This window comes from Salvia splendens, chromosome 12 (genome assembly GCF_004379255.2).
Source record: "Salvia splendens isolate huo1 chromosome 12, SspV2, whole genome shotgun sequence".
Lineage (NCBI taxonomy): Eukaryota > Viridiplantae > Streptophyta > Magnoliopsida > Lamiales > Lamiaceae > Salvia > Salvia splendens.
The window spans coordinates 17,601,140-17,624,646 of NC_056043.1; the positions used below are offsets into that span (position 1 = coordinate 17,601,140).

The 23,507-nt window shown below is 52.0% G+C and overlaps 1 protein-coding gene across 1 annotated transcript; it reads left to right on the top strand.

Moving 5' to 3' along the window:
* Positions 1–12,237: 12,237 nt before the first annotated feature.
* Positions 12,238–12,999, top strand: LOC121757633. Its single transcript, XM_042153149.1, has one exon. The coding sequence runs from the start codon at positions 12,238–12,240 to the stop codon at positions 12,997–12,999; it is 762 nt and encodes a 253-aa protein (XP_042009083.1).
* Positions 13,000–23,507: the final 10,508 nt, after the last annotated feature.

Here is a 23,507-nt window from a genome sequence, read left to right on the forward strand (position 1 = left end):
TGATGAGGAGACGGCGTCGCCGGAAGGAGAGCAGCCTTCCGATGGGTATACGATGAGAACGTTTGCTCAAATGGCGAGGCCGGGCCCCTTCGAAGCAGCTACGGGTGACTTACTCTTTCTCGACCATGAACGGTATTTTGCTGCCGGAATCTCGGACGATGACCTAGTGGACCCACCAGTCAAATCCGGTTTACGAGAGGTAGTTGAGCCGATGAAGGAGTCGATAGCAAAGATGGATGAAAAGAAGAAGAAGATTGCAATGGAAATGCTCAACTCCGTGGAGGTGGCCGGAATTTAGCCGGCACCGGCGAGCCGGAGTGAGCTGGACCACCACCCAACCGGTGCAAGTACAATACATCACATGGGTCCTAGGCTAGATGATGGGGTGGCATGTGATGTGTTGGAATCATGTGACTTGCAAAAAGTGGTAGAGACAAAGACCACTTTGCATGGGGAAGAAGGTGTTGCTCCAAATGGGGAAAATGACAATTTGTACTCACAAGCAATACCATGTGCTACTTACCTCCACCTTGAGGCTGATGCATGCATGGAAGACCGTGCCCCCGTGGCACAACCGCCGGAACCGTCACCGAAAAAGCTGGCACCGCCGGAATCTTCGCCGGAAACGCTGGTACCGCCGGCGAATGTGTGCAAGGCAGCAACGAATCATTCCAACCGCGGGGGGACCGGGGCCGTGGAGGGTTCATCGGCCCCAAATCGAAAGTCCGAGCCAATCCCCTTGGACGACGGCAAGACCAAGCCTTTGGGTACAGCCGGCTCTTTTGAAGGTACGCCATCGCTCTCCTTTTCTGATTTTGAAACGGATTTTCTCTCGGAGAAGCTAGGGCTAGCTATTGTCGGGAAATTCTCCCATTCACTCCCGTCCACAACCCAAATTCAAAAAAGTCTTAGTGGCATGGGGCTAGTTGGAGCATTCACATGGAAATACTTGAATGCTAAGCATATTTTACTAAGGTGGCCGATTATGCTAAGGTGCTTAATGGCCCCTAATGGGAGTCCGAATTGGTATGTTGATTGCCATCTGATGAGGGTGTTCAAGTGGGCGCCGGATTTTGACACGTTCTTTGAGTCGCCAATTGTTGCCGTGTGGTGTAACATATTAGGTATACCGGCTCATCTCTATGAGGAATCGGCCCTCTTGGCAATCGGTAAGCTCCTTGGCAAGCCACTACAAGCCGATCATGCCACAATTCATCAAAGCCGACTCTTCTTCGCAAGGATTTGCGTAGAGATTGACATCTCTACTCCCCCGACGGAAGAGATCATCCTTAATATCCGAGGCAAAGACTCGAGGTACAAAGTGGCATGGGACCGTATTCCATTGTTTTGTGATAATTGTAAACATGTTGGGCATGAGAAAGAGGATTGCCATGCAGCGGGAAGGAAGTCTCGGGGTAGGGACAAGGGTCGCCGAGCATCATACAAGGAGAACCTTTCAAGCCATGCCGCCAAGATCATCCACCGTGAGTGGCGCCCAAAGGCGAATGGCACTCCATCGTCCATTGGACAGTTGGAGAAGTCCAAAGATTGTAACAATCACGCGGAGTACATCGAGGGTACATTGGGTGCGGGATCGTCAAAGTCAAGAGTGGCTAGTAGGAGTCACCCAAATGTGGATGAGGATGGCATCCAATTGGTGTCGAGGAGGAGGAAAGGAAAAGTGCATGAGGGCGATATGCACACCAAGGCTCCACACTTGGATCATAATGGACGTGTCCCACAACATTTTAGAGAGGCGCACACTAACATTGGAGTGCGGACATGTCCCACAACATTTTAGAGAGGCGCACACTAAGGCTCCTTCGTTTGAACATGGGCGAAAGAACAAGCCGAGAGAGGCGGACCTGACCCGGCATGAAGGTCAATCGGCTTCGGACGACCTAGTCCAACCAAAAGGCCATTTCAAGCCCTTTGTCGTCGAGAATGCTGAGGATCCGGGACCATCGAGTCACATGAACACTAACCGATATTTCTCCCTCATGGCCCGCGAGAACTTCATGGAGAATGATATGGAAGATGATGAAAATTGGGAGGAGTCTCTCTCGCACAAGGAAGACGAAGATGGAGCCAATCCAGCTCTTCTGGAGGCCGAGACATCCCATGGAGGGAGCAATCTCCAAATCATTGAATTCCAAGGGGGGGGCGTCAATCCCACCGGGTACGAACCCTTCTAGTTAATGATGTCTTTGAATTTTCTATTTTGGAACGTTTGGGGGATCGCAAATGCGTCTACCCAAAACGTCCTAAAAAGAATAATTAAATCTCATAATATTTGTTTTCTTGCAATAATGGAGCCACTTGTCGACCCTAACCCGGACAAGTTTTCAAAAGTGTTGGGGATGCAATATAAGGGGTCCAATGCCAATGTGAAAATATGGATTTTTGTGGAGGAAGGGATGGATTTTGAGGTGATGGATGACTCGGAGCAGCTTTTGCATGGGCAGTTCACTTGCCCCCGGATCCCAACACCCATTTTGATCTCGGCCGTGTACGCTAAATGCTCGAAAGGCGAGAGGCTTGCACTGTGGGAAAAAATGAGGGAGCTGACCCAAATCTCGAAAGGAATGCCGTGGTTTATCGGAGGGGATTTCAACACAATCCTCTCCGCGAGAGACAGAACGGGGAGTGACACAAACCGTCTGGCCGAAATGGTGGACTTTGCTGAGGCTATTGAAGATTGTGGTCTTTTGGATCCAGGGTATGATGGATCAGACTTCACATGGGCTAAGAATGGACTTCTGGAAAGGTTAGACAGGGCGCTGATTAGTGAGGTGGCGTCTCAATTGTTTGATGCAATACGAATCACGAACCTTCCTCGTATTGCATCGGATCATGGCCCTCTCCTTGTCCGATGCAAGATGCCTAATACCCCCGTGGGAGGTAAAGCTTTTCGGTTTCAAAACATGTGGGTGCGACATGAAGGATTTGGCGATTTGGTGAGGGAAGATTGGGGGGACCCCCACGGAGGCGACTGGTCTTCTCAACTTGAAGCTCAAGCTAGCAAGGGTCAAGAGAACTTTTAAACGATGGAATAGAGAGGTATTTGGGAATATACACGCCAACCTCAAATCCTATGAAGAAAGCATTGCGATGGCCCAAGCGGAGTTCGAAGATGACCCCTCGCCCCGGAATAGAACGGAGGTCAACAAACAAATTGCGGAGTACATCCTCCTTCTTAAGATGGAGGAAGACTTCTGGCGTCAGAAGGCGGCACTACGTTGGCTGGAAGATGGGGATAAAAACACAGATTCTATCAAAGCTGGGTGAAGCAGAAGAGGGTTCGGTTACGTATACACAAGATCAACGTTAATGGGTGTGAACTCACGGAGGACTCGGCCATCTAAGCGTCGGCGGTTGAGTTTTATCAAAACCTTCTTGCCCCAAGCAACCCGGAACCCACGGACCCGGACCTTAGTCTCCTACACCGACTTCCTCCCTCGGAGTCTTTGGCGACCCTCCCCGAACCTCCAGATGCAGATGAAGTGAAAAGAGCGGTTTTCGACATCTCGGCCAATAGTGCACCTGGCCCGGATGGATACTCGGCTCTCTTCTTCCAACCTTGCTGGGGCATTGTGGGATCGGATGTGGTGGAAGCGGTTAGACAATTTTTCGGTGGGGCTTTTCTTCCCCGAAGTTTCACGGCCACAAGCATTGTTCTCATCCCTAAGAAGCCTATACCAGAGACCTGGGGAGACTACAGGCCCATTAGCTTGTGTAATGTGATAAATAAGGTGATTACTAAGATCCTCTCCAAGCGACTTGCCCCTTTACTACCGCGCGTGGTAGCTTCCAATCAAAGTGGTTTTGTCAAAGGGAGACTTCTCAATGATAATGTACTCCTTGCACAGGAGATGTTCCATGAGCTACAACGAAGCACGCCGGCCCCTAATGTTGCAATCAAGATCGATATGGCCAAGGCCTATGATCGGGTTCAATGGCCGTTCCTCCTAAAAGTCCTTAAGCACATGGGTTTCCCCGAGCCGTGGGTGGATCTCATCAAAAGGTGCATTGGGTCTTGTTGGTTTTCAATCCTTGTCAATGGGGTGCCGGCGGGTTTTTTCAAATCTACCCGTGGTCTAAGGCAAGGGGACCCCATCTCACCCGCCCTCTTCGTCCTTGCCGCGGATTATCTTTCGAGACTACTTGATAAACTCATCCTCGGCAACAAAGAAATGACGTTCAAAGCAACCCGGGGAAGTATTGAGATCAGCCACCTCGCCTACGCAGACGACATCATCATCTTCACGCAAGCGACGACGAACCCCCTCCGGAGGCTACGCGCATGCCTTGATCATTACGCCGAGGTGTCAGGCCAACAAATCAACCTTGGCAAAAGCAACTTCTACATTGGCGATGCTCATGAAGAGTGGACAAACACAATACAAAGAGAAGGAGGCTTCGTCCGAGGTACGTTTCCCTTCCTTTACCTTGGAGTCCCTATTTATCGGGGTGTGAAGCGTACGAGCACGTTCTTGTTCCTCCGTGAGAAAATCTCGGCTAGGATCTCTGGGTGGGCCCATCGAGAGCTGGCCAAAAGCATGGGGCATGCCATTGTGGGTAAGTTTTCTCAGACTATCCCAACGGGACTCCAAATTCAAAACGCCCTAGAAAGTGTTAAATTTCGGCGTGGTTTTAGTTGGAAATACTTTAACGCTAAACATATCCTTATTCAATGCGAGGATTTGTCGGATTATGCACGACTTCTCGGAGGACCAAAGGGAACACCCGTATGGCTCATTGATCGTCACCCAATGAGGGTTTTCAAATGGTCCCCGGATTTCGACGCATATTGTGAGTCCCTGATTGCAGCAATTTGGTGTAATCTAATCGGGCTCCCAATCCACCTCTTTGATCAATCCGCCTTATTCACCATCGGCAAGCTCCTTGGTACCCCATCCAAGTCGACCGAGCCACGGCCAACAAGTCTAGACTATCCTTCGCTCGAATTTGCATTGAGATAGACATCACAAAACCGCCTCCCGAAGAAATAATCCTTGATATTTGTGGTCGAGAAACGGTGCAGCAAGTACGGTGGGACAAGATACCATCTTATTGCCAAGAATGCAAGCATGTTGGTCATACGAGTGATGCGTGCCATGCAACGGGAAGAGGGAAAGGCCACTGAGGAGGAACTACCACACCGCCCCACCAAATCAGCCACAACCCGCGGACCAAGGAGGGAAAGGAAAGCAAGACATGGCGACAAGCGCCCCTAACTCAAATGAATGGAAACGCCAAGGAAGGAAAAAAGGAAAGGCGGGTGATAGATCAAGCAACAACTCACTTGGAGGGGTGCCGTTGAAACAATTTGAGAGGGACCGGACATAATGGGGGAACCTCACGAGGGGAGTGAAATGCATAGCGGAACATACGATATGGGGGTAAAGCTCGGGGATGGGAACCAAAGGGAACCACCATATTTGCACTTTGAGACACCGATGCCAATGCATGAACATTCGGAGGCATGAGAAACGTGTGGCTTACCCGTCTAGACTCGGGAACTCGAGAGGGGGCGCGCGGCATTCCATGTCGAGGGGACGTGGATTCTTCGCGATGAAAAACCATATGAGCACTAACCAACACTACTCCCTCATGGAGATTGGAGAATTTGATGTTGACAATTGTGGGAATGCGGAAGGCTCGGTCATGGACGCGCAAGTGGGGTGCGAGACGGGGGGAGGCAATCTTCACCTAAGCGATGCCGAGGATCACGCAAAGAATAAAGAGCAACAAATCATCCAATGTCAGGCAGGGCCTTCATCCCCTTCGGGTAAGTACCCCATCTCTTAATGATATCTTACAATATCACGTTTTGGAACGTGAGGGGGATCGCAAATGTGTCAACCCAACACGTATTGAAAAGATTGATTAAATGTCATAATGTGTTATTTCTTGCAATAATGGAACCGCTTACAACCCCTGATCCGGTCCGGTTCTCCAAGGCCGTGTGGCTGCCCTTCATCGGTTCGAACACAAGCGGCAAGATTTGGTTGTTTGCGGAAGAAGGCTCTGCTTTTGATATTGATTGGGACTCCGAACAATTCTTTCACGGGAGGCTCAAGTCACATCGCATTGCTAGCCCTCTAGCTATCTCGGCCGTGTACGCCAAATGCACAAGATCTGAGAGATACCTTTTGTGGGATAAGATGAGAGAGATCGCTGGAACCCTCGAGGGAATACCATGGATTATAGGTGGGGACTTCAACACCATTTTATCCCACCGGGACAGAACTGGGAGCAACACCAACCGGCAGGCCGAGATGGTCGATTTTGCGGAGGCAATTGAGGATTGCCGACTCGTGGACCCAGGGTTCGAAGGGGCGGCATTTACTTGGGCCAAAAATGGTCTATTTGAACGGCATGATAGAGTGCTTGTTAATGAGGCTTGGACTAGGGTCTTCGAGGCCACTCGAGTAACGAACCTCCCACGGATCGCCTCGGACAACGGACCAGTCCTAGCACGATGCAAAATGTCGAACATTGCCATCGGGGGGAAGGCATTCAGGTTCCAGAACATGTGGATCCGACATGATGGTTTTTGGCTGTAGTTAAGAATGCATGGGAAGAGCCCACTGGGGCGGGCGGCCTTCTAAACATCCAAATTAAACATTCCAGAATTAAAAGAGCACTAAAGGAGTGGAACAAAGAGGTTTTCGGGACCTTTTGAGAGAAGCTCTTCCTTCTCTCTAAAATACTCCACCCAATTGCCCCACCTTCGACCTCCGCCGCCAACCTCCCACCACCACCTCACCACCCGATGACATTAGCCGACCCCCGCCACGCACCACTCCCTTCTCCGACCGTTCTTCACCTTTCATCACCCTCCTTGGTGGTTGTCTCCAATCCCCCGAACCGGTTGATCCTCACAAGATCTTGTCCACTCGCATCTACGCCGGTCTTTGCTCCACGGCCGGACATGCTGGACCCCCAACCGGACCCTGAACCTGCTCCCGAGGAAGGCGCGCGAACTCACGGACCAGCAAATGGTCTTTCGGTCCCCCGAGGAGGAGCTACCCAAACCTCCGACTAAAGCCATGAAAGTGAAGGAGAGCAAGGCGAGGTACAAGGCCCGCAAGAATACTCCGGCTCCTCCTTCGAAGGGAGATGGCCGGAAACGCTTCATCCTCTCCCCACTCCCGGAGGATAAACAACTACGAAAGAAACTTTCTTTTGGTGACGAAGATGGCGCCTTCGCCGGAAATCTCAAGTGCAAAACGATCATCTTCCCCGCGAGCTCCGGCCAACCCGCAAGTGATAGCCAACCGCCGGACAAGCCCCCTCCATGCCCCAACGCCGAAAGTGAAAGAATGCGCATCAAGGCCCACGCCGACGCTGATTCGGCCATGGGTGGCTCAGCCGCCGGCCATGAGTCCGACGGTGTTGGGGGGGTCATCGCTGATGGTGGGGACTCCAGCCTCCATAATGTGCGAGTGGTGAGAGATGGTCCTAGAATAGGAGGCGCTTTGCCAAGCTGGGACATCACGGGCTGCTGGTCCACAAGGAGCCGTTGAAGCCTCAAAACAACCAAATATGACGTCCTTTTTGCAGCAAGGCAAGTTACTCAATTCAGCTATAGGGACAAAACTAACTTCCGAAAGTGCTTTTGTGCCTTTCCGCACCAAAGGTTTACGTGAACCCATCGAAGTTGAGAACCCTAAGCTACCAAAGGAGGCGGAGCTCATCCACCTAGCCGCTTTGGACTCGGCGGAAATGATGAGCCATACAATACTCGCCAGCCGAGAATTGAACCAGCAATGCCTTCGAGTGCGGCGACACACAACCCATTGTATGAGGATTTTCCCCCCCTTGGAAAAGGTAGGACACTCAAAATACGATACAACTATGAAGCCGGAAAGTCACACCCAAGGGAACCAAAGGGAACCACCAAATTCGCACTTTGAGACACCGACGCCAATGCATGAACATTCGGAGGCGGGGAGGGGAGGCCCCAATGAGAAACGTGTGGCTTACCCGTCTACACTCGGGAACTCGATAGGGGGCGCGCGGCATTCCATGACGAGGGGACGTGGATTCTTCGCGATGAAAAACCATATGAGCACTAACCAACACTACTCCCTCATGGAGAGAGGAGAATTTGATGTTGACAATTGTGGGGATGCGGAAGGCTCGGTCATGGACGCGCAAGTGGGGTGCGAGACGGGGGGAGGCAATCTTCACCTAAGCGATGCCGAGGATCACGCAAAGAACAAAGAGCAACAAATCATCCAATGTCAGGCAGGGCCTTCATCCCCTTCGGGTAAGTACCCCATCTCTTAATCATATCTTACAATATCATGATTTGGAACGTGAGGGGGATCGCAAATGCGTCAACCCAACACGTATTGAAAAGATTGATTAAATGTCATAATGTGTTATTTCTTGCAATAATGGAACCACTTACAACCCATGATCCGGTCCGGTTCTCCAAGGCCGTGGGGCTGCCCTTCATCGGCTCGAACACAAGCGGCAAGATTTGGTTGTTTGCAGAAGAAGGCTCTACTTTTGATGTTGATTGGTACTCCGAACAAATCTTTCACGGGAGGCTCAAGTCACATCGCAGCCCTCTAGCTATCTCGGCCGTGTACGCCAAATGCACAAGATCTGAGAGATACCTTTTGTGGGATAAGATGAGAGAGATCGCTAGAACCCTCGAGGGAATACCATGGATTATAGGTGGTGACTTCAACACCATTCTATCCCAGTAGGATAGAACTGGGAGCGACACCAACCGGCAGGCCGAGAAAGTCGATTTTGCGGAGGCAATTGAGGATTGCCAACTCGTGGACCCAGGGTTCAATGGGGCGGAATTTACTTGGGCAAAAAATGGTCTATTTGAACGGCAGGATACAGTGCTTGTTAATGAGGCTTGGACTAGGGTCTTCGAGGCCACCCGAGTAACGAACCTTCCACGGATCGCCTCGGACCACGGACCAGTCCTAGCACGATGCAAAATGTCGAACGTTGCCATCGGGGGGGAAGGCATTCAGGTTCCAGAACATGTGGATCCGACATGAGGGATTTTTGGCTGTAGTTAAGAATGCATGGGAAGAGCCCACTAGGGCGGGTGGCCTTCTAAACATCCAAATTAAACATTCCAGAGTTAAAAAAGCACTAAAGGAGTGGAACAAAGAGGTTTTCGGGACCTTTTGAGAGAAGCTCCTCCTTCTCTCTAAAATACTCCACCCTATTGCCCCACCTTTGACCTCCGCCACCAACCTCCCACCACCACCTCGCCACCCGACGACATTAGCAACCCCCCCCCCCACGCACCACTCTCTCCTCCGACGGTTCTTCACCTTTCATCAACCTCCTTGGTGGTTGTCCCCAATCCCCCGAACCGGCTGATCCTCACAAGAGCTTGTCCACTCGCATCTACGCCGGTCTTTGCTCCACGGCTGGACATGCCGGAACCCCAACCGGACCCCGAACCTGTTCCCGAGGAAGGCGCGCGAACTCACGGACCAGCAAATGGTCTTTCGGTCCCCCGAGGAGGAGCTACCCAAACCTCCGACTAAAGCCATGAAAGTGAAGGAGAGCAAGGCGAGGTACAAGGCCCGCAAGAATACTCCGGCTCCTCCTTCGAAGGGAGATGGCCGGAAACGCGTCATCCTCACCCCACTCCCGGAGGATAAACAACTACGAAAGAAACTTTCTTTTGGTGAAGAAGATGGCACCTTCGCCGGAAATCTCAAGTGCAAAACGGTCATCTTCCCCGCGAGCTCTGGCCAACCCGCAAGTGATAGCCAACCGCATGACAAGCCCCCTCCATGCCCCAACGCCGAAAGTGAAAGAATGCGCATCAAGGCCCACGCCGACGCTGATTCGGCCATGGGTGGCTCAGCCGCCGGCCATGAGTCCGACGGTGTTGGGGGGGTCATCACCGATGGTGGGGACTCCAGCCTCCATGATGTGCGAGTGGTGAGAGATGGTCCTAGAATGGGACAGGGAGCTTTGGAGGCCGAGATAGTTAACTTGCCCGAATTGGCCACACCAACACTTCCACCCTTCGAAAGTCAATTGGCGCTTTGCCAAGCTGGGACATCACGGGCTGCTGGTCCACAAGGAGCCGTTGAAGCCTCAAAACAACCAAATATGACGTCCTTTTTGCAGCAAGGCAAGTTACTCAATTCAGCTATAGGGACAAAACTAACTTCCGAAAGTGCTTTTGTGCCTTTCCGCACCAAAGGTTTACGTGAACCCATCGAAGTTGAGAACCCTAAGCTACCAAAGGAGGCGGAGCTCATCCACCTAGCCGCTTTGGACTCGGCGGAAATGATGAGCCATACAATACTCGCCAGCCGAGAATTGAACCAGCAATGCCTTCGAGTGCGGCGACACACAACCCATCGTATGAGGATTTTCCCCCCCTTGGAAAAGGTAGGACACTCAAAAAACGATACAACTTTGAAGCCGGAAAGTCACACCCAAGGGACGCTCAACTTGGGGTTCGGACGAAGTGGGGAAACCAACTGCTACAAAGCGTCGGTACAAGTGTTAACCCTCCCTTGGCCGAGATGAACCTAAGCATGGCTATGGCCAACCATTGTGAAGCCGAGGGGGAGGGCGTGAGTTCGAGAGCATCGACCCAGCCGACGGCAATGGACATCCCAAAACAAATAGCCGCACCATGGGGTCCGAATATCGGCACCCAACAAGGGGGGGGGGGGGGTCGTGCCGCCCTCAGGCCACCCCGGCAAGCCGAAGTCGATGGCGGACCTCCTTAAAGGATCTAACGACCCAAAGGGCCCTCAAGCCTTCGAGCCGGAAAAGCTTAATAACATTGGCTTTGCCTCCGTGTCCAATGGCATCCCGACCATCTACTTCTCCGGGGCCGAAACGCAAAAGCTGGCCGAAAGCATGGGGCACGCCATTGTGGGTACGTTTTCTCATTCTATCCCAACGGGACTCCAAATTCAAAAATCCCTAGAAAGTGTTAAATTTCGGCGTGGTTTTAGTTGGAAATACTTTAACGCTAAACATATCCTTATTCAATGCGAGGATTTGTCGGATTATGCACGACTTCTCTGAGGACCAAAGGGAACACCCGTATAGCTCATTGATCGTCACCCAATGAGGGTTTTCAAATGGTCCCCGGATTTCGACGCATATTGTGAGTCCCCGATTGCAGCAATTTGGTGTAATCTAATCGGGCTCCCAATCCACCTCTTTGATCAATCTGCCTTATTCGCCATCGGCAAGCTCCTTGGTACCCCCATCCAAGTCTAGACTATCCTTCGCTCGAATTTGCATTGAGATAGACATCACAAAACCGCCTCCCGAAGAAATAATCCTTGATATTTGTGGTCGAGAAACGGTGCGTCAAGTGCGGTGGGACAAGATACCATCTTATTGCCAAGAATGCAAGCATGTTGGTCATGGGAGTGATGTGTGCTATGTAACGGGGAAGAGGGAAAGGCCACCGAGGAGGAACTACCACACCGCCCCACCAAATCAGCCACAACCCGCGGACCAAGGTGGGAAAGGAAAGCAAGACATGGCGACAAGCGCCCCTAACTCAAATGAATGGAAACGCCAAGGAAGGAAAAAATGAAAGGCGGGTGATAGATCAAGCAAGAACTCACTTGGAGAAGGTGCCGTTGAAACAATTTGGGAGGGACCGGACATAATGGGGGAACCTCACGAGGGGAGTGAAATGCATAGCGGAACATACGATATGTGGGTAAAGCTCGGGGATGGGAACCAAAGGGAACCACCAAATTCGCACTTTGAGACACCGACGCCAATGCATGAACATTCGGAGGCGGGGAGGGGAGGCCCCAATGAGAAACGTGTGGCTTACCCGTCTACACTCGGGAACTCGATAGGGGGCGCGCGGCATTCCATGACGAGGGGACGTGGATTCTTCGCGATGAAAAACCATATGAGCACTAACCAACACTACTCCCTCATGGAGAGAGGAGAATTTGATGTTGACAATTGTGGGGATGCGGAAGGCTCGGTCATGGACGCGCAAGTGGGGTGCGAGACGGGGAGAGGCAATCTTCACCTAAGCGATGCCGAGGACCACGCAAAGAACAAAGAGCAACAAATCGTCCAATGTCAGGCAGGGCCTTCATCCCCTTCGGGTAAGTACCCCATCTCTTAATCATATCTTACAATATCATGATTTGGAACGTGAGGGGGATCGCAAATGCGTCAACCCAACACGTATTGAAAAGATTGATTAAATGTCATAATGTGTTATTTCTTGCAATAATGGAACCACTTACAACCCATGATCCGGTCCGGTTCTCCAAGGCCGTGGGGCTGCCCTTCATCGGCTCGAACACAGGCGGCAAGATTTGGTTGTTTGCAGAAGAAGGCTCTACTTTTGATGTTGATTGGTACTCCGAACAAATCTTTCACGGGAGGCTCAAGTCACATCGCAGCCCTCTAGCTATCTCGGCCGTGTACGCCAAATGTACAAGATCTGAGAGATACCTTTTGTGGGATAAGATGAGAGAGATCGCTAGAACCCTCGAGGGAATACCATGGATTATAGGTGGTGACTTCAACACCATTCTATCCCAGCAGGATAGAACTGGGAGCGACACCAACCGGCAGGCCGAGATGGTCGATTTTGCGGAGGCAATTGAGGATTGCCAACTCGTGGACCCAGGGTTCAATGGGGCGGAATTTACTTGGGCAAAAAACGGTCTATTTGAACGGCAGGATACAGTGCTTGTTAATGAGGCTTGGACTAGGGTCTTCGAGGCCACCCGAGTAACGAACCTCCCACGGATCGCCTCGGACCACGGACCAGTCCTAGCACGATGCAAAATGTCGGACATTGCCATCGGGGGGAAGGCATTCAGGTTCCAGAACATGTGGATCCGACATGAGAGATTTTTGGCTGTAGTTAAGAATGCATGGGAAGAGCCCACTGGGGCGGGCGGCCTTCTTAACATCCAAATTAAACATTCCAGAGTTAAAAGAGCACTAAAGGAGTGGAACAAAGAGGTTTTCGGGACCTTTTGAGAGAAGCTCCTCCTTCTCTCTAAAATACTCCACCCTATTGTCCCACCTTTGACCTCCGCCGCCAACCTCCAACCACCACCTCGCCACCCGACGACATTAGCCGACCCCAGCCACGCACCACTCCCTCCTCCGACGGTTCTTCACCTTTCATCACCCTCCTTGGTGGTTGTCCCCAATCCCCCGAACCGGCTGATCCTCACAAGAGCTTGTCCACTCGCATCTACGCCGGTCTTTGCTCCACGGCCGGACATGCCGGACCCCCAACCGGACCCCGAACGGTCATCTTCCCCGCGAGCTCCGGCCAACCCGCAAGTGATAACCAACCGCCGGACAAGCCCCCTCCATGCCCCAATGCCGAAAGTGAAAGAATGCGCATCAAGGCCCACGCCGACGCTGATTCGGCCATGGGTGGCTCAGCCGCCGGCCATGAGTCCGACGGTGTTGGGGGGGTCATCGCCGATGGTGGGGACTCCAGCCTCCATGATGTGCGAGTGGTGAGAGATGGTCCTAGAATAGGACAGGGAGCTTTGGAGGCCGAGATAGTCAACTTGCCCGAATTGGCCACACCAACACTTCCACCCTTCGAAAGTCAATTGGCGCTTTGCCAAGCTGGGACATCACGTGCTGCTGGTCCACAAGGAGCCGTTGAAGCCTTAAAACCACCATATATGACGTCCTTTTTGCAGCAAGGCAAGTTACCCAATTCAGCTATAGGGACAAAACTAACTTCCGAAAGTGCTTTTGTGCCTTTCCACACCAAAGGTTCACGTGAACCCATCGAAGTTGAGAACCCTAAGCTACCAAAGGAGGCGAAGCTCATCCACCTAGCCGCTTTGGACTCGGCGGAAATGATGAGCCATACAATACTCGCCAGCCGAGAATTGAACCAGCAATGCCTTCGAGTGTGGCGACACACAACCCATCGTATGAGGATTTCCCCCCCCGTGGAAAAGGTAGGACACTCAAAATACGATACACCTTTGAAGCCAGAAAGTCACGCCGAAGGGACGCTCAACTTGGGGTTCGGACGAAGTGGGGAAACCAACTGCTACAAAGCGCCGGTACAAGTGTTAACCCTCCCTTGGCCGAGATGAACCTTTGATCGGATCCTTGTCGTTCATGGCTTCATCGGGAGGCCGGGCCGTCCCCATCTCCATCTCGTTCCTCGCCGGATCCTTCGCATGCATGCCCGCGGCCGAGGATGTGGTCAAGTCTCGGAGGGGGTTTTGGGTAGATTTGGTCATCGGCCAGCCCGGCTTCGTTAGGGTAGCTCCGTCTTCGAATGAAGCTTGGATTTTCCGAGTCCTTCCTTTCTCTAGAGGTGGAAAATCTTCCAATGATGGGCCAATCTCCATGTAAGGCATATGTGGTTCGGTGTCTTTGTCTGTCCCATTTGTAACGAGGTCGACTCTTGGCATATTAGCCTTGACATGACCGGTCGAGCGCTCACCTCGTGGCTGGTCGAGGGAGCTCCGGGTTGGTTCGGCGGCCAAGGTCGTGTGTTGGGGATGGAAGAACCGAGCAATGAAAACAACTCGACGGGATTGGGTGTAGTGGTGCGGTGGCCGAAGGGTTGTGGCCGACGGGTTGTGGGGGTAAGAGGAGGAATGTGGAGGACGGCGTGGAGAGGGTTGCGGCGGCTGGTCGTGGAATTATGGAAGGGCGGTGGGCTGGATCAATGTGGGGGAATTGCTAGAGAGAAGGGAGAGCTTCTCACTCTAGAATTTCTTTGAGTCACCACCTATAATCCATGGAAGGGTGGTGGGCTGGATCAATGGTGTTGAAGTCACCACCTATAATCCATGGTATTCCCTCGAGGGTTCCAGTGATCTCTCTCATCTTGTCCCACAAAAGGTATCTCTCAGATCTTGTGCATTTGGCGTACACGGCCGAGATAGCTAGAGGGCTAGCAATGCGATGTGACTTGAGCCTCCCGTGAAAGATTTGTTCGGAGTCCCAATCAATCTCAAAAGTAGAGCCTTCTTCTGCAAACAACCAAATCTTGCCACTTGTGTTCGAGCCGATGAAGGGCAGCCCCACGGCCTTGGAGAACCGGACCGGATCATGGGTTGTAAGCGGTTCCATTATTGCAAGAAATAACACATTATGACATTTAATCAATCTTTTCAATACGTGTTGGGTTGACGCATTTGCGATCCAGCTCACGTTCCAAAACATGATGTTGTAAGATATCATTAAGAGATGGGGTAATTACCCGAAGGGGATGAAGATTGCCTCCCCCCGTCTCGCACCCCACTTGCGCGTCCATGACCGAGCCTTCCGCATCCCCACAATTGTCAACATCAAATTCTCCACTCTCCATGAGGGTGTAGTGTTGGTTAGTGCTCATATGGTTTTTCATCGTGAAGAATCCACGTCCCCTCGTCATGGAATGTCGCGCGCCCCCTCTCGAGTTCCCGCGTGTAGACGGGTAAGCCACACGTTTCTCATTGGGGCCTCCCCTCCCCGCCTCCGAATGTTCATGCATTGGCGTCGGTGTCTCAAAGTGCGAATATGGTGGTTCCCTTTGGTTCCCATCCCCGAGCTTTACCCCCCATATCGTATGTTCTGCTATGCATTTCACTCCCCTCGTGAGGTTCCCCCATTATGTCCGGTCCCTCCCAAATTGTTTCAACAGCACCTTCTCCAAGTGAGTTGTTGCTTGATCTATCACCCGCCTTTCCTTTTTTCCTTCCTTGGCGTTTCCATTCATTTGAGTTAGGGGCGCTTGTCGCCATGTCTTGCTTTCCATTCCCACCTTGGTCCGCGGGTTGTGGCTGATTTGGTGGGGCGGTGTGGTAGTTCCTCCTCGGTGGCCTTTCCCTCTTCCCCGTTGCATAGCACGCATCACTCGCATGACCAACATGCTTGCATTCTTGGCAATAAGATGGTATATCAAGAATTATTTCTTCGGGAGGCGGTTTTGTGATGTCTATCTCAATGCAAATTCGAGCGAAGGATAGTCTAGACTTGTTGGCCGTGGCTCGGTCGACTTGGATGGGGGGTACCAAGGAGCTTGCCGATGGCGAATAAGGCGGATTGATCAAAGAGGTGGATTGGGAGCCCGATTATATTACACCAAATTGCTGCAATCGGGGACTCACAATATGCGTCGAAATCCGGGGACCATTTGAAAATCCTCATTGGGTGACGATCAATGAACCATACGGGTGTTCCCTTTGGTCCTCCGAGAAGTCGGCATAATCCGACAAATCCTCGCATTGAATAAGGATATGTTTAGCGTTAAAGTATTTCCAACTAAAACCACGCCGAAATTTAACACTTTCTAGGGCTTTTTGAATTTGGAGTCCCGTTGGGATAGAATGAGAAAACTTACCCACAATGGCGTGCCCCATGCTTTCGGCCAGCTTTTGCGTTTCTGCCCCGGAGAAGTAGATGGTCGGGATGCCATTGGACACGGAGGCTAAGCCAATGTTATTAAGCTTTTCCGGCTCGAAGGCTTGATGGCCATTTGGGTCGTTGGATCCTTTAATGAGGTCCGCCATCGAAAGGAACTAATTAAACTCTGAACCTCTAGAGAGAGACGCTCCCCCTTCTCTCTAGCAATTCCCCCACCTTGATCCTTTTCGCCATCCACCCACTCACACCCACGACCCGCCGCGACTCCCTCACGCCGACCACCACACCTCACCCCCCCATAACCCGCCGAGACCTTTTCCACGCCGGTCGTGTCACCATCCCCCCTCAACTCCACCGTCTCCCCACCTTGGTTCGGCGCTGCGGTCACACCCTCGGCTGGCCATGCCGGACCCCCCCACAAACCCAACCCCGGCCCCACCAGACCCCGAGGAGGCTAGGTCCATCCCGGACCAATTTATGATTTTCCACTCATGCGATGACCCAACACCAAAGGTCTCGGCCAAAGATTTGAAAATGCAAAGCAAGAAGAATAGGATGATGGCTAGGAAGAGCACGCCGGCACCTCTCACAAAAGGTCATGGCCGGAAAAGGTTCGTACCTTCTCCACTCCCGGAGGACAAACAACTTAGGAAGAAGCTCGACTTTGGAGAAGAGGAGACCTCCGAGCCCGAGTCATCCGTCCCGAGCCCCGACCTTGATAGCCTTAAATCCAAGGTTAATCTTTTTCCGGCTTGCTCCATTGATAGCAAGGAAGCACTTGGTCTAGGAGCCCTTCCTAAAGCCCCCACATCCGAGGAGGGGGTCCAAATGGAAGTGGTGGTTCACGGAGATGCACCGGCGGCGGAGGTGGCGCCACCCTTCGACCATGGACCCGTCATGAGCGAGATGACCGTTGGAGGGGATGATGTCGGACCCCTAAACGTATCCCAAGAGGATTTGACCGTAGCATGTGTGCCAAAAAGTACATTGGGGAGTGAGATAGTCAACTTGCCCGAATTGGGCATGGGAACAAATCACCTTTCGGAAAGTGCTTTTGCCCCTTACCAAAACCGGAAGTCACATGTGGAGCCATGCTCACCCCTACCAATGCAGCAAATGAATCCAAAAAGAGTGATATCCTCCAAATCTTTCACCTGGCCGCGGCGGAGATGCTTGATGCGGCGGCGGCGCAGCCCCTCCTCGCCGAACCCTCACCGGCCACGGACTACACGGCGAAGGTCACCCTTCTCCCAGACCGGAGAGACAAAGATATTGAACAATGCGCGCCTCTCATTGAGCATGGCCCTTCCCTTGAAGATTTCCCACCTCTCGAAAAGGGAAGGACTCGGAAAATCCGAGCATCATTCGAAGCCGGCTCGGCGTTAGTGAGTACGGGATGGCCGAGGACCAATGCAATCCGCAACCCCCCTCGAGACACGTCCGCGCCTTCGGCCTCGGACACGCATGCGATGGACCCGACGCCGACCGAGATGGACATAGAAATGCCGCGGCCTCCTTACGCACCCAGGGTCGAGAGGGACTCGTGTGATGATCCGCGAACCGACCCAAACGGTGTAGCTAAATCAAAAGATAAGCCGACACACAACCCTGTAGGAGGCAATACCGAGCCGGGCGTGGGGAACCCCACCAAGCCAAAATCCATGGCCGACATGGTGCGGGGGCCATCGGCGGTTGAAGGCCCGCAAGTCTTTGTCCCGGAGAACATCCAAAATATCGGCTTTGCTTCCATGGCAAACGGAGTGCCATCCATTTACTTCTCCGGGTCAGAAATCCAAAGGTTGGCCTCGTCCCTCGGCCATGCTATTGTAGGTAAGTTCTCGCACTCAATCCCGGCTTCCTATCAAATCCAAAAGGCTCTAGACAACATTAAGTTTTGCCGTGGCTATACTTGGAAATATATTAACGCCAAACATATTCTTGTTCAATTTGAGGACATGACGGACTATGCTCGGCTCCTAAGTGGACCCAAAGGGACACCGGTGTGGTTCATTGATCGGCATCCGATGAGAGTTTTCAAATGGTCTCCGGAATTTGACGCCTATTGTGAATCTCCAATTGCGGCTATATGGTGCAACCTAATTGGACTCCCGATCCACCTATTTGATCAATCGGCCCTCTATGCCATTGGGAAACTCCTTGGTAACCCGATCCAAGTAGATAGAGCGACGGCCAACAAATCAAGACTCTCCTTTGCGCGGCTATGCATTGAGATCGACATTACAAAGCCGCCACCCGACGAGATCATCCTTGACATTTGTGGGCGTCCTTTGGTGCAGCAAGTAAAGTGGGATAAGATCCCGTCCTACTGTGGAGAATGCAAACATGTCGGTCACAAGAGTGAAGTTTGTTACGCTTCCGGGAAGGCGGATCGACCTCCAAAACGAAATTACAACTTAGCAATACCAAAACAACCACAACACGGAGGAATAGGAGCTAAGAAGAACAATACTGATCCGAGGCACACCGATAATAACATGGAATGGAAACAACAAGGGAAACACAAGGGAAAGGAAGGCAACATCCGGATGAACACGAGAGCCAATATGCACTCGGGGGCGGAGTGGTCGGGGCCGGACTTTTTGGGAGATATGCAAGGTGCCGGGAGTAAGGACATGATCATCATCCATGATGAGCATACCACCTCTTCACCTAAAGGGGTGCTCGCTAAATTCCCCTCTTTTGGAAATGGGCGCGGGGGTACGCCAAGAGGAGCGGACATGGCGCGGCGAGAAGTGAACCCGACTTCGGGGGCCCATGTGCAACCGAAAGGCTTCTTTAAACCCTTCGACCTAGAGAAAACCGAGGCACAAGGGCCATCAAGTCACTTGAGTACTAACCGATATTTCACCCTCATGGCTCAAGAGAACTTCGTGGAAAATGATATGGAAGACGAGGAAAATTGGGATGATACCATCTCCCATAATGAAATCGATGAGGGCGCCAATCCCGCCTTTTTGGAGGCCGCGGCATCTCATGGGGAGAAGGACCTTCAAATCATTGAATTCCAAGGAGGGGGGTCAATCCCGCCGGGTACGAACTCCTCTTGTTAATCATGTCGTTAAATTTTCTATTTTGGAACGCTAGGGGAATCGCGAACGCGTCAACCCAAAACGTCCTAAAAAGACTAATTAAATCTCATAATATTTGTTTTCTTGCAATAATGGAGCCGCTTACCTCCCCTAATCCGGACAAATTCTCGAAAGTGTTGGGGCTGTCCTACAAGGGGACGAACACCAATGGGAAAATTTGGATTTTTGTGGAGGAAGGGATGGATTTTGTTGTGATGGATGACACGGACCAGCTGCTACATGGGAGGCTCACTTGTCCCCGGATCTCAACCCCTATTATGATCTCGGCCGTGTATGCTAAATGCACGAGAGGAGAGCGGCATGCCCTTTGTGAGGGAATACCGTGGTTCATTGGAGGGGACTTCAACACAATCCTCTCCACTCGAGATAGGACGGGAAGCGACACAAATCGTCAGGCCGAAATGGTGGATTTCGCAGAGGCCATTGAGGATTGCAGACTAATGGACCCAGGCTATGATGGGGCTGAATTCACCTGGGCAAAGAACGGCCTCATGGAAAGGCTGGATAGGGTGTTGATTAGTGAGATGACGCCCCAATTGTTTGATGCAATAAGAGTCACTAACCTACCCCGTATTGCTTCGGACCACGGGCCTCTCCTCGTCAGATGCAGGCTACCTAATGCCCACGGGGGTGGTAGAGCCTTCCGGTTCCAAAACATGTGGGTCCGGCATGAGGGTTTTGGTGAGTTGGTGCAAGAAGATTGGATGGCTCCCACGGAGGCTGTGGGCCTCCTCAATTTGAAGATCAAGCTGGCTAGGATCAAAACAAACGCTTAAAAGATGGAACAACGAGGTTTTTGGGAATATACACGCCAGCCTCAAAACTTGTGAAGAGAACATTGCGCTGGCTCAATCGGAGTTTGAAGGTGACCCCTCGGCCCGGAATAGAACAGGGGTCAACAAACAAATTGCTGAGTACATCCTTCTCCTTAAGATGGAGGAAGATTTTTGGCGTCAGAAGGCGGCGCTCCGTTGGTTGGAAGAAGGGGATAAAAACACTAGATTTTACCAAAGTTGGGTGAAGCAGAAGAAGATTCGGCTACGTATCCACAAGATTAACGCTAATGGGCGTGAACTTACGGATGACACGGCCATCAAAGAATCGGCGGTTGAGTTCTTTCAAAACCTCCTAGCCCCAAGCTACCCGGAGCTTGTGGATCCGGACCTCAGCCTCTTACATCCACTCCCTCCCTCGGAGCAGTTGGCGGGCCTCCCCAAACCCCCGGATGCGGATGAGGTGAAACGAGCTGTCTTCGATATCTCGGCCAATAGCGCGCCCGGCCCGGATGGCTTCTCGGCATTGTTCTTCCAAGCTTGTTGGGGCATTGTGGGGCCAGACGTGGTGGAAGCGGTTAGGCAATTTTTTGGTGGGGCTTTCCTCCCCCGCAGCTTCACGGCCACGAGTATCGTACTCATCCCCAAGAAGCCTTTACCCGAGACTTGGGGAGACTATAGGCCCATTAGCTTGTGTAACGTGATCAACAAGGTGATTACTAAAGTCCTCACGAGGCGCCTTGCCCCATTCCTTCCAAGTGTTGTTGCACCGAATCAAAGCGGGTTTGTCAAAGGGAGGCTCCTCAATGACAATGTACTCCTTGCACAGGAGATGTTCCATGAGCTCCATAGAAGTACACCAGCCCCTAATGTTGCTATCAAGATTGACATGGCTAAGGCCTATGATAGGGTTCAATGGCCGTTCCTCCTAAAAGTCCTCAAGCAAATTGGCTTCCCCGAACCTTGGGTGGCGCTCATTGAAAGGTGCATCGGGACATGCTGGTTCTCGATCCTTATCAACGGGGCCCCGACGGGCTTTTTCAAATCCACTCGTGGCCTTAGACAAGGGGACCCCATTTCCCCCGCCCTCTTCGTCCTTGCTGCGGACTATCTCTCGAGATCACTCGATAAACTTATCCTCGGAGACAAAGAGATGACATACAAAGCAACCCGAGGCAGCATGGAGATCAGCCACCTCGCCTATGCGGACGACATCATCATCTTCACGCAAGCGGCCGTAAACCCCCTCCGGAGGCTACGTGCATGTCTTGAGCATTATGCCGAGGTGTCCGGACAACAAATCAACCTCGGCAAGAGCAATTTCTACATCTCCGAGGCGCATGAAGGCTGGTCAAACATAATTCAAAGTGAAGGAGGTTTCTCACGAGGTATGTTCCCCTTCCTTTACCTTGGTGTCCCTATTTACCGGGGGGTGAAGCGCACGGATATGTTCATGTTTCTTCGAGAGAAAATCTCGGCTAGGATATCTGGATGGGCTCACCGACATCTTTCCTTTGGGGGGAGACTAACCTTGATAAAAAGCACACTTGAGGCGATTCCCTTACATATTTTTCAAGCGATCGAGCCAACCGGCGGAGCCCTCAAGCAATTAGATCAACAAGTGGCTCGCTTCTTTTGGGGGTCGAGTAATGAGAAGAAAAGGACGCACTGGATAGGATGGGATCAGGTTTGCCTACCCACGGCCGAAGGGGGCTTGGGCATTCGGAAGATCAAGGAGGTCTTACGTGCCTTTAATATTAAATTATGGTGGAGATTCCGGGAACAAAACTCCCTTTGGGCTACGTACATGATGACTAAATATTGCCTTAAGGCGTCCCCACTCACAGCTAGAGCCTCGGGGAGGTGTAGCCCTACTTGGAAGAGGCTTTTGAAGGCTTGGGCACAGGCGCAACCGTACATTCGTTGGGTGGTGCGAGAAGGTAAGATATCATTTTGGGATGACCTATGGCTAGGAGAGGTTCCTTTGAGGGAACTTTGTCTTGATGATAGGGGAGGCCCTCTTGTCCATGTTGCTGATTACATTATCAATGGATCTTGGAATGAAGCCAAGTTGCGGATTCTACAAGCACAAGCCGGCCTTACACAACACATCGTCCGGAAGATCCTTGACACGCCAATCATCCCGGAGGGGCCGGATGTGCCGAGATGGAGGCTTTCACACAATGGGGAGTTCTCACTAGCATCAACTTGGGAGACCATCCGAACTCAAAGACCTATCATCCAAGGCCTTGATGACTTATGGAAAGCAGGCCTCACGTCTTCTATTGCTATCTTCATTTGGAGACTCCTATCCAACCGAATACCGGTGGATACGAAGCTACAGTGGAGAAGAATGGAAATGGCATCTAAGTGCCAATGCTGCCCTCATAGACCGGGCATCGAATCACTGCAGCATCTCTTCATCCAAGGGGCTGGCGCCCGAGGTGTGTGGAGGGAGTTTGACTCCTGGTTCGAGGGATCTTCACCACCTCTCCGGATCAATGACACCATCCCGGAGAGGCTCGAAGTTTGGGCACGGAGAGTCCAACAACCTGGTAAGAAACACCTCAGCCGGGCGATGCCGTACCTTATTCTTTGGTTCATTTGGGCTGAGCGAAACAGGAGTCGTCATCAATCGGTGCAATTTAAGCCTTTCAATGTGGTATGGCAAGTGCAAATGTTCCTTAGAAATAGCATGGCCAATGGATCCTACAAACCGAAGCATTGGAAAGGAGTCCGCCTCAAGATCAACGTCCCGAGTCAGGCCGAGCCACGAAGGACCAGGCCCCTCGCGATGGTGGTCAAATGGAACCCGCCGGATGAACCGTGGATCAAACTCAACACTGACGGAGCATACATGGAGGCAACGGATAAAGCCGGGGGGGGAGGTCTTGTTCGTGACCACGAGGGCAACATGCATGCAGCCTTTACCTCCCCACTCGAGGCTCACTCAGCCCTAGAAGCGGAGCTTCTGGCCATCCAATTCAGGTTGACGCTCGCCGCAGAATTCAGAAGGCCTATTTGGGTTGAGTCGGATGCACAACAAGCGGTTAAGCTCCTAAATGGCACGCACTGGGGACCGGCCCATATTAGTCGGGTGATGGCACGACTAGCAATCCTCAAGCGCCAACAAGACACCCGTATCACCTTCATCCACCGGGAAGGGAATAGAGCAGGAGATCTCCTCGCCAAAATGGGATTAGAAAGAAATGACTACTTGCGTATGAATGCCCTCACGGCACCACGGCACCTCACAGCGATGATT

Coding starts and splice junctions, on each gene's coding strand:
- LOC121757633 (XM_042153149.1), top strand. CDS start 12,238: ATGGAACCACTTACAACCCATGATCCGGTCCGGTTCTCCAAGGCCGTG.